This window comes from Misgurnus anguillicaudatus, chromosome 7 (assembly GCF_027580225.2).
Source record: "Misgurnus anguillicaudatus chromosome 7, ASM2758022v2, whole genome shotgun sequence".
NCBI lineage: Eukaryota > Metazoa > Chordata > Actinopteri > Cypriniformes > Cobitidae > Misgurnus > Misgurnus anguillicaudatus.
In genome coordinates, this window is record NC_073343.2 from 36,371,053 (window position 1) to 36,391,694 (window position 20,642).

General features: G+C 38.7%; 1 protein-coding gene across 14 annotated transcripts in view; it reads right to left on the reverse strand.

Moving 5' to 3' along the window:
• Positions 1-20,642, reverse strand: part of LOC129417848 (ryanodine receptor 3) — a 64,548-nt gene that overhangs the window by 37,085 nt on the left and 6,821 nt on the right. For 11 of the 14 annotated variants that reach the window (XM_055172714.2, XM_073869845.1, XM_055172711.2 and 8 more), the window contains exons 2-28: positions 18,496-18,615; positions 14,676-14,777; positions 14,223-14,237; positions 13,970-14,044; positions 13,820-13,898; positions 13,569-13,681; positions 12,928-13,027; positions 12,526-12,619; positions 10,645-10,719; positions 10,395-10,551; positions 10,030-10,194; positions 9,668-9,789; positions 8,046-8,226; positions 7,827-7,962; positions 7,012-7,107; positions 6,440-6,558; positions 5,938-6,071; positions 5,615-5,856; positions 5,311-5,503; positions 4,937-5,153; positions 4,734-4,838; positions 2,123-2,226; positions 1,759-1,842; positions 1,243-1,402; positions 829-976; positions 285-490; positions 9-183 (exon numbers count right to left, since the gene is read on the reverse strand). In XM_055172714.2, the coding sequence (XP_055028689.2) occupies positions 9-183; positions 285-490; positions 829-976; positions 1,243-1,402; positions 1,759-1,842; positions 2,123-2,226; positions 4,734-4,838; positions 4,937-5,153; positions 5,311-5,503; positions 5,615-5,856; positions 5,938-6,071; positions 6,440-6,558; positions 7,012-7,107; positions 7,827-7,962; positions 8,046-8,226; positions 9,668-9,789; positions 10,030-10,194; positions 10,395-10,551; positions 10,645-10,719; positions 12,526-12,619; positions 12,928-13,027; positions 13,569-13,681; positions 13,820-13,898; positions 13,970-14,044; positions 14,223-14,237; positions 14,676-14,777; positions 18,496-18,615 (3,517 nt within the window). The remainder of the gene's footprint in view (positions 1-8; positions 184-284; positions 491-828; positions 977-1,242; positions 1,403-1,758; positions 1,843-2,122; positions 2,227-4,733; positions 4,839-4,936; positions 5,154-5,310; positions 5,504-5,614; positions 5,857-5,937; positions 6,072-6,439; positions 6,559-7,011; positions 7,108-7,826; positions 7,963-8,045; positions 8,227-9,667; positions 9,790-10,029; positions 10,195-10,394; positions 10,552-10,644; positions 10,720-12,525; positions 12,620-12,927; positions 13,028-13,568; positions 13,682-13,819; positions 13,899-13,969; positions 14,045-14,222; positions 14,238-14,675; positions 14,778-18,495; positions 18,616-20,642) is intronic. The other 3 variants (XM_055172713.2, XM_055172712.2, XM_073869844.1) reach the window with 1 other exon arrangement.

Genomic DNA, 20,642 nt, shown 5'->3' on the forward strand with positions numbered 1-20,642 from the left:
AGTCTCACCATCATCAATGTCAAAGTCAGTGAAACAGAGTTCAGAGCCCTTGTTAGTGATCAGAATTTCACCATTAAGAGTGAAGATCATGGATTTGTCTTCCATGTTGATCATACAGCCCACCACATCACCCGAGTGCCAACAACGACCAAAGAGCCGACTGCCCACGTGGAGCCGATGACCCTGCGAATATAAAGTCAACACAACATCGGTAGAATCAAAGAGAATAAAAGTGTTTATTGCACATCAACATTAGTACACAGACACAAACAGTTCAAACTCACTCGATGTCCATCAAAGACGTATGCTTGATCATCTGATCCCAGTTCAACGTCAGGCTTACAGCCGGGCCGTGCCCAACCCACTCGCATGTCTCCACCCGTCACTGCCTCAAATTCAAAATACCACTTTCCCGTCCTCACCGCATACGTGCGCTCCACACGGAAGAACCGGATCTTATCAATGCTCAACCTCTCCATCACGTGACCTGCTGAGAGACACATCACACAAATAAAAAAAATGAAACAGGAAGACAAAAGTGAAAACTAAAGCGATGTTTTTAATTTGATGCTACTAAGAATGAATTCGTTCAGTGAACACAACACGCATGGTTTAAATCCAATACATTTCAATCTCCATTTAATTCAATCAAATTAAATACACTGACAAAGAGTCACTATCCAACGGTAAAAAATTTCTTCAGGTCTCAGTCTTATTGATCAAATGTTGTGGATTTTAGGGGAATCGCTGCTCAAAAGAAAATCAAAGCAGAAAGATTTAAACAGAACAATCAGATGAGATTTTAATCTGGTCTGATAAGGATCTCACCGGTATCCTGGTCAGGTGGCTCAACGCTGTATCCATATCCAGTCAGAGTTCGGATGGCTTCCCGGAGACTGTCACGGTTTGACTTCTTGGTTCGCTCGTCGAGTAAAGCGTACGGCACCAGACGAGGATTTCGTTTATTCTTCACATCCTACAGAGATGAAAACAAACACACGCTGTCATTGACTTTCATTAAACTAAATGAGGAATTCATTTTAAATGTATCATCAGACTTTAGCTGAAATGATGTGTAACTGTTGGACTGTACATCTCAACACACACATGTCTAGTTTATGTAGTTCACTGTTGTGATATTACTGTAAATAATACAGTCATCAATCAACTCTAAGCTATCCCAAGTACAACATATCATAAATACATGCACATCTAAATCCCAGAATCCTGGAGGATTGGTACCTGCTGTATGCCGTATGTCCAGCCCTGTTTAATGCGATCTTTAGCCCAAACATTATGAGCATTTTCTGCCAGTTTATCCACCAGCAGCTCCTGACCTGGAGTCAGTTTAACATCAGACAGATCCAGTGGTGCTGGTTTATAACCATTAGACATCATGTAGCTGTAGACAGACCCACATAAAGATTGATAGACACAACATGAGTTAATAAAACACATTTATTAAACCACTGTGTGTACGTTATCTCCATATGATAAACACACAATTTATTATGATTGTAACCAAATGAAGACCATACATGTCTGAAGTCTAAAATGCTTCAAAATTAAATCATTCTGAGAAATCCTGTAACACATCTGATCAGTTCTGGTTAAATATAATTATATAATCTGTGATCATTAATATTCATTTAGTCTGGAAACTGTGATCAGAAGCTTTACACTGAAATAAACCGCATCATCATCATTTTAAAACTCAGTCTGGTGTCCCAGCATCCATTGAAGATTTCAGTCACTCACTTCTTAGGCAGCTTGAGCTTTTTCAGGTCTTCCTCAGCATTGATCTTCATCTGAACGACATGACAACCTAAAGCCAGAAGAGTCCTGAAACACACACACACACACACACACACACACACACACACACACACACACACACACACACACACACACACACACACACACACACACACACTTAGTGTCATTCCAGATGATTGCTTTAAAACCTGCATAAAACACAACTTCACAATCCCAACACACACCTTATGATTATTGATGTTTGTGACTAAAATGAAAGATTTTCTGTTAGTTATTTGTGTGTGTGAGAGAGAGAGAGTGATTAAACGTGTGTGTGTGTGTGTGTGTGTGTATTTGCTGATCTTACTTGAGTGTTTCTGTTGACATCTGTATGTTGTAACTCTTTTCAGTTTCTGGTAGTTTGGAGAAATCCACCAAACAGGGATGTTGTCGTTTATTATCCTCTCTGATCTACGAAATAAGCACACACATTAACATTACACAGAAAATACACAACCGATGAGAAAAACAATCAGATGAAAAGAAGTAGAGGAGCCCTGTTAAACAGAATGAATGAATGTCACATGTTTCTTGGGAGATTTGGGCTCCAGAGTTTTAATAAAACTCTCGTTTCATGAACCATAAACATGCTGTAAAGACTCCGCTCAAAACCCAAGAACACATGTTTGATTTAAAGAGATAGTTCAGCAAAAAATAAACATTTTGTCATCATTTTCTCACTCTTATGTTGTTTTAAACCTGTATACATTTCTTGTTTTGATGAACACAAGGGAAAATATTTGGATAAATGTTTGTAAGCTCCATTCACTTCCATAGTATTCTTATTCCTACTATTGAAGTAAATGTGGCTCATAATCAGCTTAGTTACAAACATTACTCAAAATATCTTAATTTGTGTTGATCAGAATAAAGACATTTATACAGGTTTAAAACAACATGAGAGTGAGAAAATGATGAGAGGATTTTCATTTTTGGGTAAACTATCCCTTTAAAAACTTAAACTGTTGAAGTAAAAAAGCATTTATACTACAAGTAAAAGAAGGTTTAACTGCAAAAACAGCCGATTTTATTATCAGATCAAACCAAACATTTATGAGAAACTTCAGTACTGTCAGCACAATATGACTGTTGGCAAAACCTCGACCAATGACACAAAACTACTACAAGCTCTATAAGATCTCAGATTCTTATTATAACATGAATTATTAACTATTATAGTAGTAACAAATGAACATGAACTCTTTACAAATCATACATTTCTTTTTAAAGTCAAGAGTCTTCCCCAAAAGTTCCTGTTTTATAAATGATAGAAATGAATTAATCTATCAGGTGTAAAATGACAAAAAACACTAAGGGGTGGTTTCCCAAACAGGGATTAGCTTAAACCAGGACTAAGCCTTAGTTTAATTATGCCTAAACATGCCTTATTAAAAACATTACTTGTGTCCATTTTGAGGTCAAACAAAGGGCACTGATGTATTTTAAGATATGTCAGTGTAAATTGTTTTCAGTTTGGACAGCTCTTACATTTATTTTAGTCTAGGACTAGTCTAATCCCTGTCCGGGAAACCGCCCCTACAAGATATTGAGATGTAACATCAGTGTCTGTTTAAAGACAAACCACGATAAATGACTTTGATGGATAAACTAAATTGACTTTGAACAGAAAAAATCTAAAGATATTTAATATTACCCAAAATGCATCACTGCTATTGCTATGAATGAGATCACAATGGTCAATATCACAGCTCTAGCAAAGAAAGTCCAGCTTCTAGTAGAAAGAGCCAATCGTAAAGCGTTAAAGAATGACATCATCTAAGGGGTGGGGCTCTCTACAGACTCGCCTGTTTATTGTGACGGTCCCTGACGATTGACAACTTTAAGCCTTCAATGTACTTTTGCATTTTACTCTCATACCTGTAATCATGTGAACTTTTAACACTGCGGTTTTAAAAACACTTAATATGATTGAAAATAAATATAGCAAACTTACTGCAAAGTCTCAGCTTTGCTTATAATGACTGGAGAATAAGGTGGTTATTTTTTATTAATAAACTAAATGAATGATATACAATGTTTTTATTCATATTACCAAACTGTCAATTTGATCAGTTTTATTAAATATGTGACGTGACAAGAACTACTGTTTTCTATCAAACAAAATTATTTAAAAAATCAACTTGACGTTTCAGAGTCTTTTTCAGTTCGTCTTCCAGTATTTTCATCTGTTTCTGTCTGTGATCGTGTCCTCCGGTTATCATTCAAACAACTTTAAAGAAGTTTGTACTTCATGACATTAAACTAAACTCTCTCTCTGAATATAATCATCATCTCATGTGTTTCTCATCATCTATCACACTCTCATTAATAACAAACAGTCAACATAAAAGATGAGATAAAGACAAAACTGGTCAATGACCGAACTACACAAACAAACACAAATACTTTCATTGGTGGATTTGATTTTCTGTTGCTTTAAAGGGCCCAAAATACTTTAATATACAGTAAATAAAACCAATTCAATATCAGATCATTCCAGTAAACACCGCTACATTACATACACAAGTTTAAAACAGAAAAACAAATGTTTGGCAGTGTGTTTAACATCACCGGGCCCCTTATTTCTGAGTAAATCAATCACATATCAAAACATCAATGATGTGACAGATGAAAATGATGGATCTATTCGTTTTATTAATTAAATAATATAATCTTAATAAAAATAATAATAAAACCACTTACCCGCTGTTTTAATTGCAGAGCAAATTATAAAAGAGAAAGCAAATGTGTACTCAACAAACTACAGGTCACATGAAACGACAGGTATTCAGCTTTATTGTGCGGCGTATTGTGTAAAGTCACGTGATAATCAGATGTATAGTTTGTGTATTTCTTTATTTTTTCAGATGTTTTCTACAGACATCATCAGTGTAGTTGATCTGGTGAGCGTGAGTTACCTTCCCGTATGACCAGCCCACCTCAATCTTGTTCATCCCCCACAACTCATGAATGTTTTCAGCCAATCGATCTCGAACTTTCTCCAGGTGAGGAGGCATCACGATCTAAAACACAAACATAACACATCTGTGTACTCTACACACATACATTCAGTAATAAATACACAACAATTCACAGTGTGTGTGTGTGTGTGTGTGTGTACCTGAGATGTGTCCACAGGTTTAGGTATAAATAAGGCCTGTGATGTGAAATGGGTGTTTCCCAGTAAATCTCTGACTCCACCCACATCTCGCTTGTATTCCTTCACTGGCTCCACCCTCATCTTCTCTTTGGGCAGCAGAGCCTCATAACACGGCGCATAACCGGTCGGCGGTAGAAACTTAAAATCTCCATGACGACCACCTAACAGGAATCGCACCCTGAAATGAATGATGATGATTGAATAGTGACTGAATTTGATTTTACTGTAAGGAATGATCTCTTCTTTGATCCAATCCAGTGTTGAACACACACACATGTACACACACACACACACACACACACACACACAGTTAGATAAGATTTGCTTTCCCATACTTGACTCCAGCTGAGAAGCTGACCACAGGGAAAAACAGTCCATCAGTGTTGAAGTTCTCAAACATTCCCTGAACCGGCTGACCATTGATCCTGAAGGAGATACTGGGAGCGTTCAGATCCATACAGCAGCTCACCACATCATCAGATGTCAACAAATGCTGCTTCACAGATGCCACAGTACGGGGTATCCGCCCTGTAGGGTATCCACACACACAGACACACACAAACACACACACACACACAAGTTGACACAGAATACATCAGTGGTAAATATCCAGACTGCTATCATGTGATTATAATTTACCTGACCACAGGTGGAGTCCATCAAAGCCATAAGAGTACAGATCATCTCCAACTCCATTACCGCCCCAGCCTTCTCCTCCTCCCGGGTAAGGAGCGTAACCTTTAGTGGACGCCCAACCCACCCGCAGGTGTGAGGGCTCACCGGTCATGAAATGATCCACCTGATCAATCATTAACTCAAAGTACCATCTTCTGTACTGAGCAGAACCTTCACTTACTCCTACAGAGATGTTGGGCCGCATGCTACAAACAAACACAAACTCACACTGTGACACACTGTACATCAATAACAATGACAACAGAAAAATCACACAGATATCTAACCTCTGGACATCATTGACCAATCGTGTCTGTAGAAGAAGATCTCGTCTGGACAGCAGATGATCACAGATGAGGTTCTGATTGGCTCTCACTGCGACTCCATTACAGACACACAGAGAGCAGAGAACATCTAAAATCTGAGCATATTAAACATTTTATCAATATATATCTGACTTTATTTCTCATACAATTATATTTTGATCTCTATCGGCTATTATGAGCGAGCAAGTCTCAGAAGTCAGATCTGTTCTCATCTGTTTTATTGATTTGTCTCCTTGATTGAGTATTGAATTTTTTTTACCACAAGCAATGTTATATCCTTTAAATGTGATTCTTAAATATAACACAGAGGTTTTACACTGCTGGTGTTACACAGGTTAGCATATTAACCACAGATCATTTGAGACTATCCTGCTCCATCTCTTTATTATTCAGTAACATATACACCTATTTGTAAGTAATGAAAGAGGTCCTGTCATATAATTGGTGTTGAGCACAGACAGACCTTGTGATTTCGTCCATGTTTGTAAAGCAGAGAGATGATGGTCTTGATGTGTCCTCTTTGAATGATGTTCAGAGCTTCAGGACTCTCAGTGAGAATACAGTGAAGGACCTCCAAGATCCCTGAGTGAGAAAACAAAGACATTTATCAGCAAAACAACAGCTAACCTGAGATAATACCATGGTATTCTTTCAAGCGTGATTTAAACTGCTTAATTATACGCTAATATGCCAATGACATGGATTACATTATAACAATACAGAATACCGTATATTTCCATCTCATCCTTTGGGTATGTGTTTTTATATAAGAACAGGGCTAACATCAAATAAATGAATGCTTATGATTATTTTTTGTGTTTATTATGTAGGAGCACAACTACATGAGCTACTCTCATTTATTAATCATCAAACTGAGAATAAAAATAAACTGAAAACTGTCGAATACAGTAATGCATTTTAGTAAAAGTGAATGACTTTAATGTGTGTTTATTAGACATCAAATAAAGATGTGAAGAAATGATCAAATAAATAACAAGTCAAAGAGTTTAACCCTATCTGTAACAAACAGCCCACCTGACGATGACTCCAATCTCTCCAGTTTACTGACCAACCAATCCAGATTCTGGGAAAACTGGGTACAATTATTCCTGTTTCCACGGATGAGAGAAGCTATAAAAGATGAGAAGAGGTCAAAGGATCAATCCTGATAGTCAGTGTAAACATTTAAACACAACACACTGATTTAATGTCGTGTAAACAGTTAAAAATATGCAAGAGAACTTCAGAGAGTCTTTATAAATGTCAAGGACACAGCAGTTATTCCTTATGGAGGTGATTTCATGCATATTCATTTATCTACTGAAAGACGTCTCAACACAAGGACAACTGACAGCGGATGAACGGATCGGGTCACTTCACAGATGGGAAAACCAGGACAGAAGACACAGCTACAGCTAAATTCAGTTATAACTGAGCGTTTGTGTGTGTGTGTGTGTGTGTGTACTTGCTGGAGACAGAAGATATGAGTTATCATCAAGACTGTATATGAAGAACATGATGTATAGATACTTGGATTTAAGAAGACAGGAGCACAATAACAGACTGAGTGGAAACGGGTCGAGTCGCAGTAAGATCATCTGTGCTAACATTATCAACTACAAGTAAAGTTTAGACTGCATCAGTGATTCAATGTTTTATTCTACTGAGATGGGCAGTGATGCTTAACTGTATTTATTCATGCACTGGACCATAAAATGTTCACCCATTCATTGCATTCAATCCAAAAGGCAAACAGCAACTACCTTACATTAAAAAAACAAAACAAAGCCAGTCTTATATTGTGCTATGAAGCAGGCGTGTGTTAATGCTTCTGATTGTGTGTTTATTACCCAGCAGCTCATAAAGAAGGTTCAGAATGTCTTTCCACGCAGCGCCAGCATCTTCTCCAGCATATTCACCAAAATGAGCAGCACTGTTATAAACACTCAAGCGATCGATGCAGTCAGACACCAGAGACAGCATACCCTAAAACATAGACATTCATATCATACTCGTATTCTTCAGAAGATCAGCTGATATAAAACATCTCACATACTGCAGTGATCTACCTCCTGTTTGAAGAGATTCTGTCGGTTCTTCAGCGATCGTAGTTGTATTTGTTTCTTCTCATGTTCCAGCTCAGCGTCAGGCAGTCTGAAGTATACGATCAGATCTTTAAGTGTCTGGAGAACCTCATCACTGGGCAGAATCACAGACACACGGTTCTTTCCACTTAAACTGTCAAGATCTCTGTAAAACAAATCAAAGCTTTCAGCTCGAGGCAACAACCCTGAAATAAATTAAGCATAAAATCAAATGTGAAAAAACATTATCCTGATTTAAACCTGTCAGAACAAACTGTGGGAAGAGTATGTGAACATAAACTAACAGACAGAAATACCATGAAGGGTTGAGGGGGGTATTAATGCTATTTTATGCATTCTGACTTTTTAACAGTTTAAAGGTTGTAATCCTCATGCTAAACAAATGCAAAGTGTCAAAAAAAAAAAGAGTACAAGTCTCTGAAAGTTTTTTTTCAAACATGGGTACACATTATGCATCATTTACCCCATATTCCTTTTATGGGTACTTCCTTCAGAAAACCACGCGCACACGTCACAATCAGAGTAAGAATGATGCTCATTATCATTGTTCTTTCCAGTAAAAGTCACAGACATCACTGCATGCGACATCTTTGTTTTATATCAAGACAATGGCACAAAAGAAGAAGTGTGTTTTTGAATGTAAGGAGAAGAAAGTCTTGTTCAGCTTTCCCAGTAAGTCAGCATTATGGAAACAATGGATATAGTTTAGTTTATCCGAGGTAGCAGCAGAGTTTTTTTCACGTGTGCGTTTGTTTAACCTCCTAAGAACCGAGCTTTGGTTTGGCTTACATTTCAGAATTCTTCCAGCTATTAAGGGTTAGGAGGACCCAATGAATATAATAAACAAATATTTTTCTTTGAACATGAAGCAGTGTAATTGTCCACATTTGTGTAAAACAGGTTCCCAATCTGTCCCAACCGGGTCATGAGTCGCAGGTGGTTAGTAAAAGTGTTATGAATCATAAGTTATCCAGAGATAGGGAGATGTTTTGTGTGTGATGCTTGTTCGTGACTCACTCCTCCAGCTGGACGCCTCCGGGATCTTGTGTTTTTCCAAAACCATTGCTAGAGCTGATCTGTCTTTTATAAATCTGATCAATTTAAGACTCTTTGGAGATATGAAGGATGTAATACTACTCTATAGGTACTCAATGTTAACATGAGATGAGCAGAAACAGCGTGTGTTATTATTACATAAGAGATGTACTTGTGTGTTATGGGAGCTTTAATGATGAGAGATTCCCAGAATCACAGACTGTACAATCCCTGCTGATTTTAGTCTCACACAGACACACAAGTGCATCTCTTATGTAATAATGATGAAAAATATGAAGAGTTTCAGTAGAGAGCTGAACATGAATGAAGATGATGCCCTCAGAAAACACTGACTACTCATGCAGAACATCTGACATCTAAAAATAGCCTGATAAGACTGTGTGTGAATCTCTACATACAGTATATAAATATATGATCTCTGTGTATGTGTGTACTGAACCATCTGACAGGAAAAATAATTTATTAAACACTTCCACAGACGTGCTGTAGTGATGAAGTTTGTCTGTTTGTGTGTGTGTGTGTTCTGGTACCTGATGAAGGTACTAAAGAGTCGTGTGGTGTTGCGAATAATTCGTGCAGCTCTCGACTCTTCATGTTGACAGCGCTGTAACGTCAGCCCATCATCCATATGTCCTTCGGAATGAAAACACACCTTTATAAGAAACACACAAAAACATTTTATTAAGAAATCAAATGAGCTTTTATTCATTATGACGTGCCCAACACTCCCACACTCACAATGCAATAAAATAATGAATATCAAAATATCTGACACAGCAGCATGTTTGCCAGGTAAGTTGAGTACTTTACATGTATGCATTGTTGTGTTATTATTTGTTTTTCTTTTGTTTCTTATTTAAAGCACACTCAACACGCACACTGTACAACTCACTCGTCGTTTAAGAGGACCCAGTCGAGTTGATTTGACATCAGGCGCTTGATAGGTCAGCCACAGACTCGTCGCCACATGCATCACAAAACACAAAGAATCTCCATATTTGATCTCTGCCACACCCATTCCCTCAACATCACGCTTTATACTGCAGTCCAGCTTCTCCTGAAGAAACACAGCAAACACTTTAATGTGTGTCCTTTAACTAACAATGCCAAACATCACCCTTTATAATGAGATGAGGACATATGATTTAATCTGATACTGTGAGTGAGTACATCACGACCGCCAGCTGTAGACCAAGAAATCACAGTTACAGTCATTATCAGCGCAGACGCTCCTACAGCACACAAGATGTTTCAGACCTTTGATGCTCGGAGACAGAACGCAGTGGACGTGGTGTCCGATTTCTGGCGGTCCTGCAAGACGACCCCTCTGTCCTCAGTAAGAGCCAGATAGTGACCGGTGGTGAGGTGACGCAGACGAAAAGGTTGACCCCAGCGAATGTGACTGCCACACCAACTGCATAAAGACACAAACATACAGTACAGACAGAATAATGATGATGATGTGATGATGTTATACAGACAGTCGACTAACTCTCAGTGATCGCACCTGATGCGTAACGGCTCCAGTCTCCACAGAGATCGAGCTTTAGCTCCGGCCTTCCCCGTCTCATAGTTCACAATCCTGAAAAACAACAAAGAAAACACTACATTTATAAACGTCTTTCACGGTAGATTTGACCTGACAAACTCATCTCATCCAAAGCATTGAAACAGTGTAAGTATTAAGTGTAGTGTACGTTACTGAATGCCACATATGAGCGCACATTTCTATTATATCTGAATTATATTACATTAGCTGTGACTGGACTACAGTTATAGGTCCAATGCACTGTATTACTAGAATTTATATACTGTAGGTGTTGAAACTTGATCAGTTTAATGTGTTCAGATGCTTTAGCAGTGACTTTGAAGGTCAAATGGTGAGCTGATGGATTTATTGATCACCTCAGTAACATTCATGTACGCTATCAGAAGACAAACGCTCTCTATTACTTATACAGGTGACTGCACTGCCTGATAACACAAATCTTTCACTCGTGTCCTCTGAGGTCAAATACAGAAGATCAAAAGAGAAAGTTCCTTTAATTAGATTTCAAGGACGAGACACAATGCCACAGGCCTTAGTCTGTGATGACTGATATCAAATCCAGCAGATGATAGATGAGATGAGCTAAACAATACAATACAAAAAATGAGATCCATCAGAGAGAGAGAGACATGAGAAGAATATGTGTTTTTAACGCATGTTCAGACGTGTGCACTAATGGACTGTACCTGCTGAGATCCATGAGACTCAAGAGACGTTTGCTCTGATATAACAGCTTTTCAGACTTTAAAGCAACACTTTGTAGTTTTTGACCTTTAAATAACATCTCAATAATGATTTCAGTGGTAGAAGAACAGAACTCTTAACTGGATGAATTCTGCCTCCTAGTGGCTACAAGCAGACTCTGTAATGTTGTGTGGACAGGTAGGAGCACACAGCCCGACCCATTCCCGGCCTGGCTGCAGGAGAGTGTCTGATACTGTACCAGAAACAGCGTTTTTCAACCACATGGGGAGCCGTAAGCTAATCTTACATTGAGAACTACAAAAGTAGAGGTCATCACGGGTTCACTTAGATCCGGAAACCTGAGGTCTGATGCGAGATTCAAGCGAGTTTGGGTGTACAAGTTTCACGTGTGCCTCGGGCATGGGTCAGGTATAATATTAACAGCCTTGGGTATTTTAAAATGAATGTGTTTTTGATAAACAGATCCGAGAAGACCCAAACTCTCTCGGTGTGTGTGCATCTAGTCCTTTTCCAACCCCTCCTCTGTTTGCCAAGTGCGCTGGCGGTAGGTTAATTTTCATTGAGATCTGTCAATCAATTTTGAATACACACTGTAAGCGCTTTCCCTGGTGTCGTCGTCAGATAACAAATGAAAATAAATTGGGCAGCGGGCCAAATGGGTTGCGAGGCCACCGGGGTTTCTTTCTTTCTGTCTGACTGATGTGTGTGGGGTTGCAGACTGCACACACGGTGCCGTTTACATTCGGGTAAAAAAATAATTTGCCATGGGGTCTGGTCAGACTTGGGTCTAATTCTCTCACGTTTGTCTCGGGTCAGGTCTTTCTTTTAACAAAAATTATTTATGCACATCAGGTTCGGGTAAAAAGTGAGTCAGGTCATTTCGAGTCGCGTACATTTCTTTAGACCCAAGAAGACCTCTACTACAAAGTGTTGCTTTAAAAGCAGGAAAAAGCTGCCTTACATTGTGAAAGATTCATTATTTATAAGATGTCTATGAAAGTGTCTGATTCAATTCAGACTGACTCTTGTTTAATGTAAATGTTTGTTCTGGATCTGAGAGTTATAAACTCTTTTTTGTGAAATGTGATTACTCTTGATATAATATAAGCTCTTCATGTATGATGAAGTTTGTACCTCTGTTCTTCTTCATTCTGATCTGACCCTGGGATGGTCAAAACCTCATCATGACCATGAAACAGACGCATCACATGACCACCAAGAAGATATCCTACAGATCAAAATAAACATCAGATTAAGTAATAAAACCACATCACTGCTGTGTGACATCAGAGATTGTAATAGATCACACGTCACATGATCTGAGGATTGTTCGTGTCGTTAGCACTGACTGTTATGTGTTGAAGTTTCAATCTCAGGGTCATGGGGGTTACTTTAAATCAGCAATAGGACTAGTAATGTCTTAGCTAGCAAACACCATAACCACTAACAAGCATTAATTAGGAGAAATCGAGATGCCAGACGTTAAACATGACATCATCAGTAAACTTCACTGGGATTTGTGTGATGATGTTGTACCTTCTTCTACACTGCTTCCTGAACAGATGGGATGAACGTTCCAAAGCGTTTGCATAAATGATGCGTCCACCTGGACGTTCCCATTGGATATGGACAGATGCTGTGGAAGGATGTAACGGTTACCATGGCAATACATCCTCTCGACTTAGGTCTTCTATATGATACATTGGTCTCAGAGGTCAATGTAAAAAGCTTGGCATCATGAAAATAAGTTGAACGATATAAAGATTATTATTATTGTTTAAAAAGCCAAAGAAAACAAAGTTTGTGTCATGCAGTACTAAAACATTACATTTCACAAAAAACACCATGGTAATACCACGCTTTTTGGACACCTCCAGGTATTCATTACAGTTTTTAAAAAGGCTATACAATTAATGTTAATAACCATAGCAAACATTAAAGTAACACGGTATTACCATCTGACAGCATCACTGTACTGTGGTACTGAACACATTATGCTCTGTTAATATGACAACCTGCTGACATGACCGACCACACACGTGAATCACAAACACGCACAATGACTGCATATGTCACATGATGTATTTTCAGCCTCTGATGCTGTCATATTGCAATATTTTTATTTATACAGCTAAAAATAAATCACATCTTCGTTCAATTCAGTGATTGATACTCACAAGATAGCGTTCAGATGAAACACTGACAAGAATGAGATCATCACCGATCCGAACTTTCTCTCCCTCAGATCTCTGTTTGGAAGCGGGATGAATGGTCCACCAGCAGGCTTCACCTGAAACACGTGAAGTAAACAGCATCACACATATATCAGCTGTTGTTGTGCGTCATGTGTCGGTATGAACAAACACACACATCCTTGAATCTTTCATTTTGTAATAGATATGAACTCAACAAATCTTTGTGTTTTTACCTATCGAATCCTCTTGCAGTCCGACGTCAAAAGACAATTTATCTGTCAAAGATCTTGATGTCTTCAAACAGGTCAGATACTACAACACAATGTGTAGATATGAGTGGATGAACTTCAGTAGTATGTACGGTATGAATGTCAGTCTCTCACCATTTCACTAAAGGAGTGTCTGAGGAGAATAGCGTGACCGTACAGTACGGTTCTGTGTCCTGCACTGTGAGCTCCCTGTCAATACAACACACATCACATACACACATTCAGATTATCAGCAACAAATACTGTATATATCCAAACAGTTACTGATTGTATCTAAACATAAGAAGAGGATTCAACTGATGCAAACACATAAGAATCCTCTTAGACATTCATCTAAGACATGAATATTACAGTAAGAATCACTCACCTTTCTAATAAACTGCTGCAAGACGTGTGACAGAGAGATGACAAAAGAAAAATACAACAAAACTCCTCATTACTGCAGATCCACAGACAGAAATACAGCACTAAATGTGTACAAAACCAAGCAGGTGAAACATTACTGCATTTATGTGTTTATAAAGAGGTAAATATCAGAGCTGTCACAGCTCATCAGCTTCATATCAGCCAACAGAGAAAACCTTATATGAGTCACATGGACTGAAACATCACTATCTTAACTTTCAGCTGGAGATCACAAACCCTATGAACACTAAATACAAACTAGTGCTGGTGTAGAGGATCTGATCTACTAACTAAAGTTGGTCGTAACGTCACCTAAAACTCGATTCATGATGCATCCCATCAAACCATTAAAGCAAAAAGGTTTCTAAAAAAACTATGTAAGGTCAATGTGCAAATGTTGTGTTTTTGTTCTTACATCATTGTTTTGTCCGGTTTTGGCGAGCATCTCCTGTAGCGCTCGTACAGAAAGAGACTGTTCCAGTACAAAACTACAGATACACACATCTGGAGGATAATACTGACAGACACAGAGAAAACACAATTAATAAACACGTTCAGTAAACTCATCTGATTCTCATTTATAATCATAAAATGAGTTAAATACAGTAAATACAACACAATATCTTATGAAGACACAAACAAAAGTGATGGATTACTGTACTCACACAAATATAACACAAAACTGTCCATTATGACTGAGGCTTGGGAATCATACTGAAGTCTTTATGTTTCTCTGATAAAGAGCAAACTGTGCATCTCATTCACATTATATTTACTGTCTGTAGATCCTAATACTGCTGTTGATTGACAAGAACATTGACTGAAGCTTTGATGTGTTTGTCTGTTGTAAGGGAAACCTCAGGAAGCATTTTCCTCTTTTAATTAGCAACCTCATTAAATCAATACTTGTCTTCATAACATTTCTCAATTTACTTATAGTTTTACAGCATGTCACAGGTAGGGGTGTAATGATAAATCTCGACACACACTAATAATACCTTGATTCTGAATCACAAAGGTGATATTATGCACAGCTCTTTCATGTATTATGGCTCTTTGATTAGTTGGAAGTCCTTATCAATCTAAAAGTTTGAGTCGTTTATAACATGCATTTGAAAAAGCAACATAATTATTAAGACATCTGAAAATGTTTGAAGAACAGCGATAGTAAAATGCTTATACATTTCGGCTGCGTCTGAAACCGCCTACTTCCCTACTATATTGTAGGCAAAAAATCAGCAGGCAAGGTGAGTAGTATGTATAGTATTCTAAAAACAGTAGACAAAAAGTACCCAGATGACCTAATACTTTCGGCAAGATCTTGAAGTGTTCATTTGATCGACCCTCAAATTCAAAAATGTCTCCACAAAGCCACCAAATTTTGTGCAGTCTATCACACATTCAGACTTTAAAACAGCAAACAGGGAAACAATAAAAGTCATGACCTACATTAGAATCCAGCTAGCCAACTTGCCATAAGAAGTGGTGGAGCACACATACTGCAATTATTTGACTCTGTCCAAGCTTGAATCTGGTCCAAGCTTCTTAGATCTTTATTTATTCCTCAACTGAACACCTTGTAAAGGTTGATTTTGTAAGGATCAAAACATATTTTCCTTCATCTCAAGATATTTCACTTGCTTCCACTGATTCAGGATTCAGGTGACAATGACAATCATCAGTACTTTAGTCAGTTAACACACCAATCTGCAGAGTGGTTATAAGACTCTGAAAACGATCCAATCAAATGAGGTCAAAAACGTAAAAAAAGCCAATATCAAAAAAACAATATTGATTACTAGCTTACAGCATAAATGGGAGGGTTTGGGGCACATGGTGCTGCGCCCCAGGGCAGATCTGAAACCAGCCAATTAGAGCTCAGCCTCAGGTCACATGCTTTTACCACATTTACTGACCTCCATAGACACTCGTTTGGGTGGCGCCCCAGACACATAGACATGACACACACACAAAGAACTCAGTTTTGATATATATATATATATATTTTTTTTAATGATAACATGATTAACAGTGAAATATTACACCTAAATGATTTTCTCTTGTATTCATTTGCACTATATATTTAACTTTTTGGTAACCCTAACATGTTAAAGTAGCTTTCCTCTCTGGCCAACTATTGTGCAGCCTCCACTGAGATACTTGATCTAATTCAGTACCTACTGTCACAGTATGCACTTTCAGACGCAGCCCTGGAGCTGCCTGTATGGTTCTTCTTCTGCGGCACATATTGAGTTATTATACATATTCTGCATGATGGATGGATGTGCATTTGGGGCTTTAAAACATTAAACAACCTTCAATGTTATAACAAAGCCAAAAAGAGCCAGTAAGTCACAGACCTCAACACATCAGATGATTAGTATTACTAAACAACAGAAGAATAAATGTAATTTATCTCCTAATAAACTCATTCTAGATTACTAAAGCTGTTGCCTAACGGTTAAAGAGTTAGACTATTCAGACAGCTGACGATTTTGGACTGGATCTGCGCCAGAACCACGCTAAAGTCAGAGTCATCTGCTGTTTGGGTTATAGATACATTTTCAGGTTAATACTCAACTTCATCTGCAATACTGCACACTACAAGCTTTAACTTTATTTCATCCACAGGTCTCTGAAAGCCCCACACGTCTTCAGATGAAGGTTTAGGATTAAAGCCAAAGAGGACAGAAAGAAAACCCAGTTGACAGTTTGAGGTGCACTCCTGCTTCATGATAAATGAAACGCATGCAAGCTTTCAGAAAGTAGATCATCGTGACGCCACACAGCTCCAGGGCTGCTCCAGGAGATCTCACAGAAGAGCTGCACAATAAAATCCTGCAGTGTCTCATGATCTGACGCAAGTTTATCACTGAATACAGCAAACTATTCAACTGTAATACACAACCAATAATCAACAATAAAGAATAAAAACATTTCTTGATCTAACACTGGATATAAAAGTTTACAGCTGTGTTAAAAATGTTTCAGTGAGTTTTGTACATAATGTTCTGAGTGTAAATGTGTGTTATAAAGTCACTTTACATTAATAGTGAAGTGTGTCGTGAACGCCGAATGTCACTGTACGTGGCCTACATCTGAAGTCATAGCAGTGCAGTGAGAGAAACTGGGACTCGGCTGTGACACCGCAGTAAGATTCAGCTCTTTATAAATAATCTCTGTCCAAACCAATAGAGATTTATTCACAGACCACCTCATCATTCTTTCACTACAGCTGCTGTAAAAATACTTGCCAAAGCACATCAGCTGTGGATTCAGGTGACAATAAACTTACAGACACGCAGAGATTTACAGCGTGATTTACACTGATATCCTAAAAAAGCGTAGACTGATATTCAATCAATTTGATTGTGTTTGAACACCAACATAGAGCTGTGGTTTCTCCATAACTGTGAAGTGAACACATGAGGTTATGTCTGACCTCAACCATCCAGAAGAGAACAACCTTTAACCTCTGATAGATACACAGCCGTCTGATGGAGGTTATGAAGCACCTCAAGGGTCACCTTAAATCTTCAATTACAGCACTTAAGACATAAGTCTAATATAACCTTACAGCCGAGCTGACGTCACCAAACTCTCTCGCTGCGATTACAGCGTCATTTAAATCAATAACTGTAGAGACAACATCTCTAAAAGTCATGTGACTGCTGACTGTGCCACTGATTGGCTGATGGTGAACTGGACACGCCTCTAGACAGAAGCATTTATTAGTTCATCTGAGCAGATTAAACAGATCACTACTAGATCAAACTCCTGAAAACACATCTTTTGTGTCTCAACATAAAGAGTCAACCATCTGTATATACACCATATACTCATACAAATAATCAATGATCAGGTATGTTGTTACGTAGCTCTCTCTCTCTCTCTCTCTCTCTCTCTCTCTCTCTCTCTCTCTCTCTCTCTCTCTCTCTCTCTCTTTCTCTTTCTCCCTCAGGGCCGATACACACATTGAAGGCAAACCAGCAGTAAGAGAGGCAATATATCATCCCTGTCTCATAACATCACATCCTCATGTGCTGAGACTGAAGAGTCAGCCGTCCCATCTCTCACCTATAAAACCTCCAGCACACACAAGAGAATAAAAAACACTGCGTACATTCAGCTGTTGTGTACAAGACACAAAAATATCAGGCTAAGAACTGATCAATGTGTACAGGGGTGTGTGTCTGTGTGTGTGTGCGCGTGTGTGTTTGTGTGTGTGTGCTGACCTTAGCTTCAGAGGTGGGCTCCAGGTAACAGAGTCGGTTTCCCAAACCCTCAGCGCTCAAGCAGAACTTGCGGTTTTCTTTCTGAATAGACGCCACACACTGCAGAACCACCTCATCATCCTGTGAGAAACACACACAGATATCATCCATCAGAGATATGCAAAAGAAACGAATGTAGCAGAATGCTCAACATCCAGAGAAATCTTCAGAAGAAACAGAGGTGCACTTTTCAACACCAAAACCCGAAAATAATAATTCAAATGAAAGTAATTTGAAAAATAAAACCTTTTGTAATGTAAATATTGTAAGCAGCTGTAACATTTAGTCAACTAGTGTTACATATCTCTAATACACACAAGTACTAACAGTATACTGTCTAAACTGTAGTACCTGGATTATCTACTGTACTATTCTGTGCATTATTGTATCCCACAATGCAACAGGCAACATAAGTCATATCAGTTCACATTAAAATGAATTAAAAAAATAACCTAACAACAACTGAGTCACAAAATCCAATGATCTTAACTGACCACAGCTTTGTCTGACTGCTGCTATGAGAAACTGATTGATGATTCACAGTTTTACTTCATATAGATTTGCTTTGGTCTTATATAAATGCTACATGACTCAGATAATGTAGTTTTCAGGAAACAAAACTTATTTCTGTGAGTCAGTGCTGACATAATAATACACAACAACTGTACACTTCATAATCTAAGTGTAATATACACACTCAATAACACATTTATATCTGTAACACTGATCACATGATCACACGTATGACAGACAGTTAAATAAACCTTCTGTATCAGACTACTGGACAAAATCTTATTAATTCATGTTAAAACCAAATTACAAGAAGTTAAACTCTACTGAATATTTATCATCGTTTTCTTTAGTTATGATGATAAATGTGCCGTTTAAATGAATCAAAACAAATGTAAATGTGATAAGATAATCATAAGTTCTGTTTCATTCCTCCTGACCACCAGAGGCCACTAGTGGATTATTGCTGCCAAGCTAGATAGGTCGAGAAAACATAAAAACAAAGTCACGTCGTGACGCAAACCGAGACGCAAAGATAAGTACCGTAGCAGCTCGGTGCCCAGCCTCTTTTGCTTTCTCGCTGTGATAGGTCATCGTCGCGCTGGTGCAGCTCATTTGAGTGGCGAAAATTCGCCCTCTCGAGCTGGGACAGCGCTCTCAATACCATCATCTTGGAAGTTTGGATTATTTTCTGCAGACGTGAGTCTTATATTACTTATAATAGTGTTGGCGATAGCTCGTGCTTCACGGTCCTAACCGGTGGATGGTTTCGACCACACTCAGATTGCGTGCCCTCGCAACGTGATTTATTTCTTTATATTTTATTTGCCATGTATTGTTGTCGTGTTAGTACCGTGAAGCACCGGGTATCGCTATCCGGTGGCGGGTCTCGGCTGCAATTGGGCTGCGTTCAATCGCAACCATACATAGGCTAACTTACTTAGTTTTGTTTTTTGTTATCGATAATAATGGTAAATGGTACTATCCGGTGGCCGACTCGATTGTCATAGTAACGTTGTATTTCCACGTATTTTGAGCCTTACGGTGCTATCCGAGGGCAGCTGACTCGTACTCCTGTGATTTTCTGCCGACATGCAAATTGTGTCCGAACATCCTTCTTCCCGACGACGGAAACGATCGATGCCCATCGTGCCTTGGAACTCAACATTTAAAGGAGGCTCTAACTGATCCGTGTTTACACTGCAGTTTACTACCGCTATCAGAGAGACAGCTCCGGCTTGCTGAATTAGATACGAAATCTTCTGTTAGCCTCGCTCAGCAACACTCGGCACCGAAACGGGCTAAGAAGCGTGACGCGCCGCCGCAGCTGGCGCTCCGCAGAAAGATTAAATCTGTACCACCTACCGATACAGCAGAGCAAACGCTGTCGAACACGGTTGCTTCTCTCTTGTCAGAATTGGCGGAGATGAAACTTTTTCTTCTGTCTTTACAACCCTCTATCTCGACAGCACCATCTGAGGATACATCCAAGACAGGATCCAAATCCCAGCTTCCACTTACTATGGATATGGATGCTCTTTCTACAAGTGCATCTAATTCACATTTTTGTGATGATGAATTAGAGGAACTCGCCATGC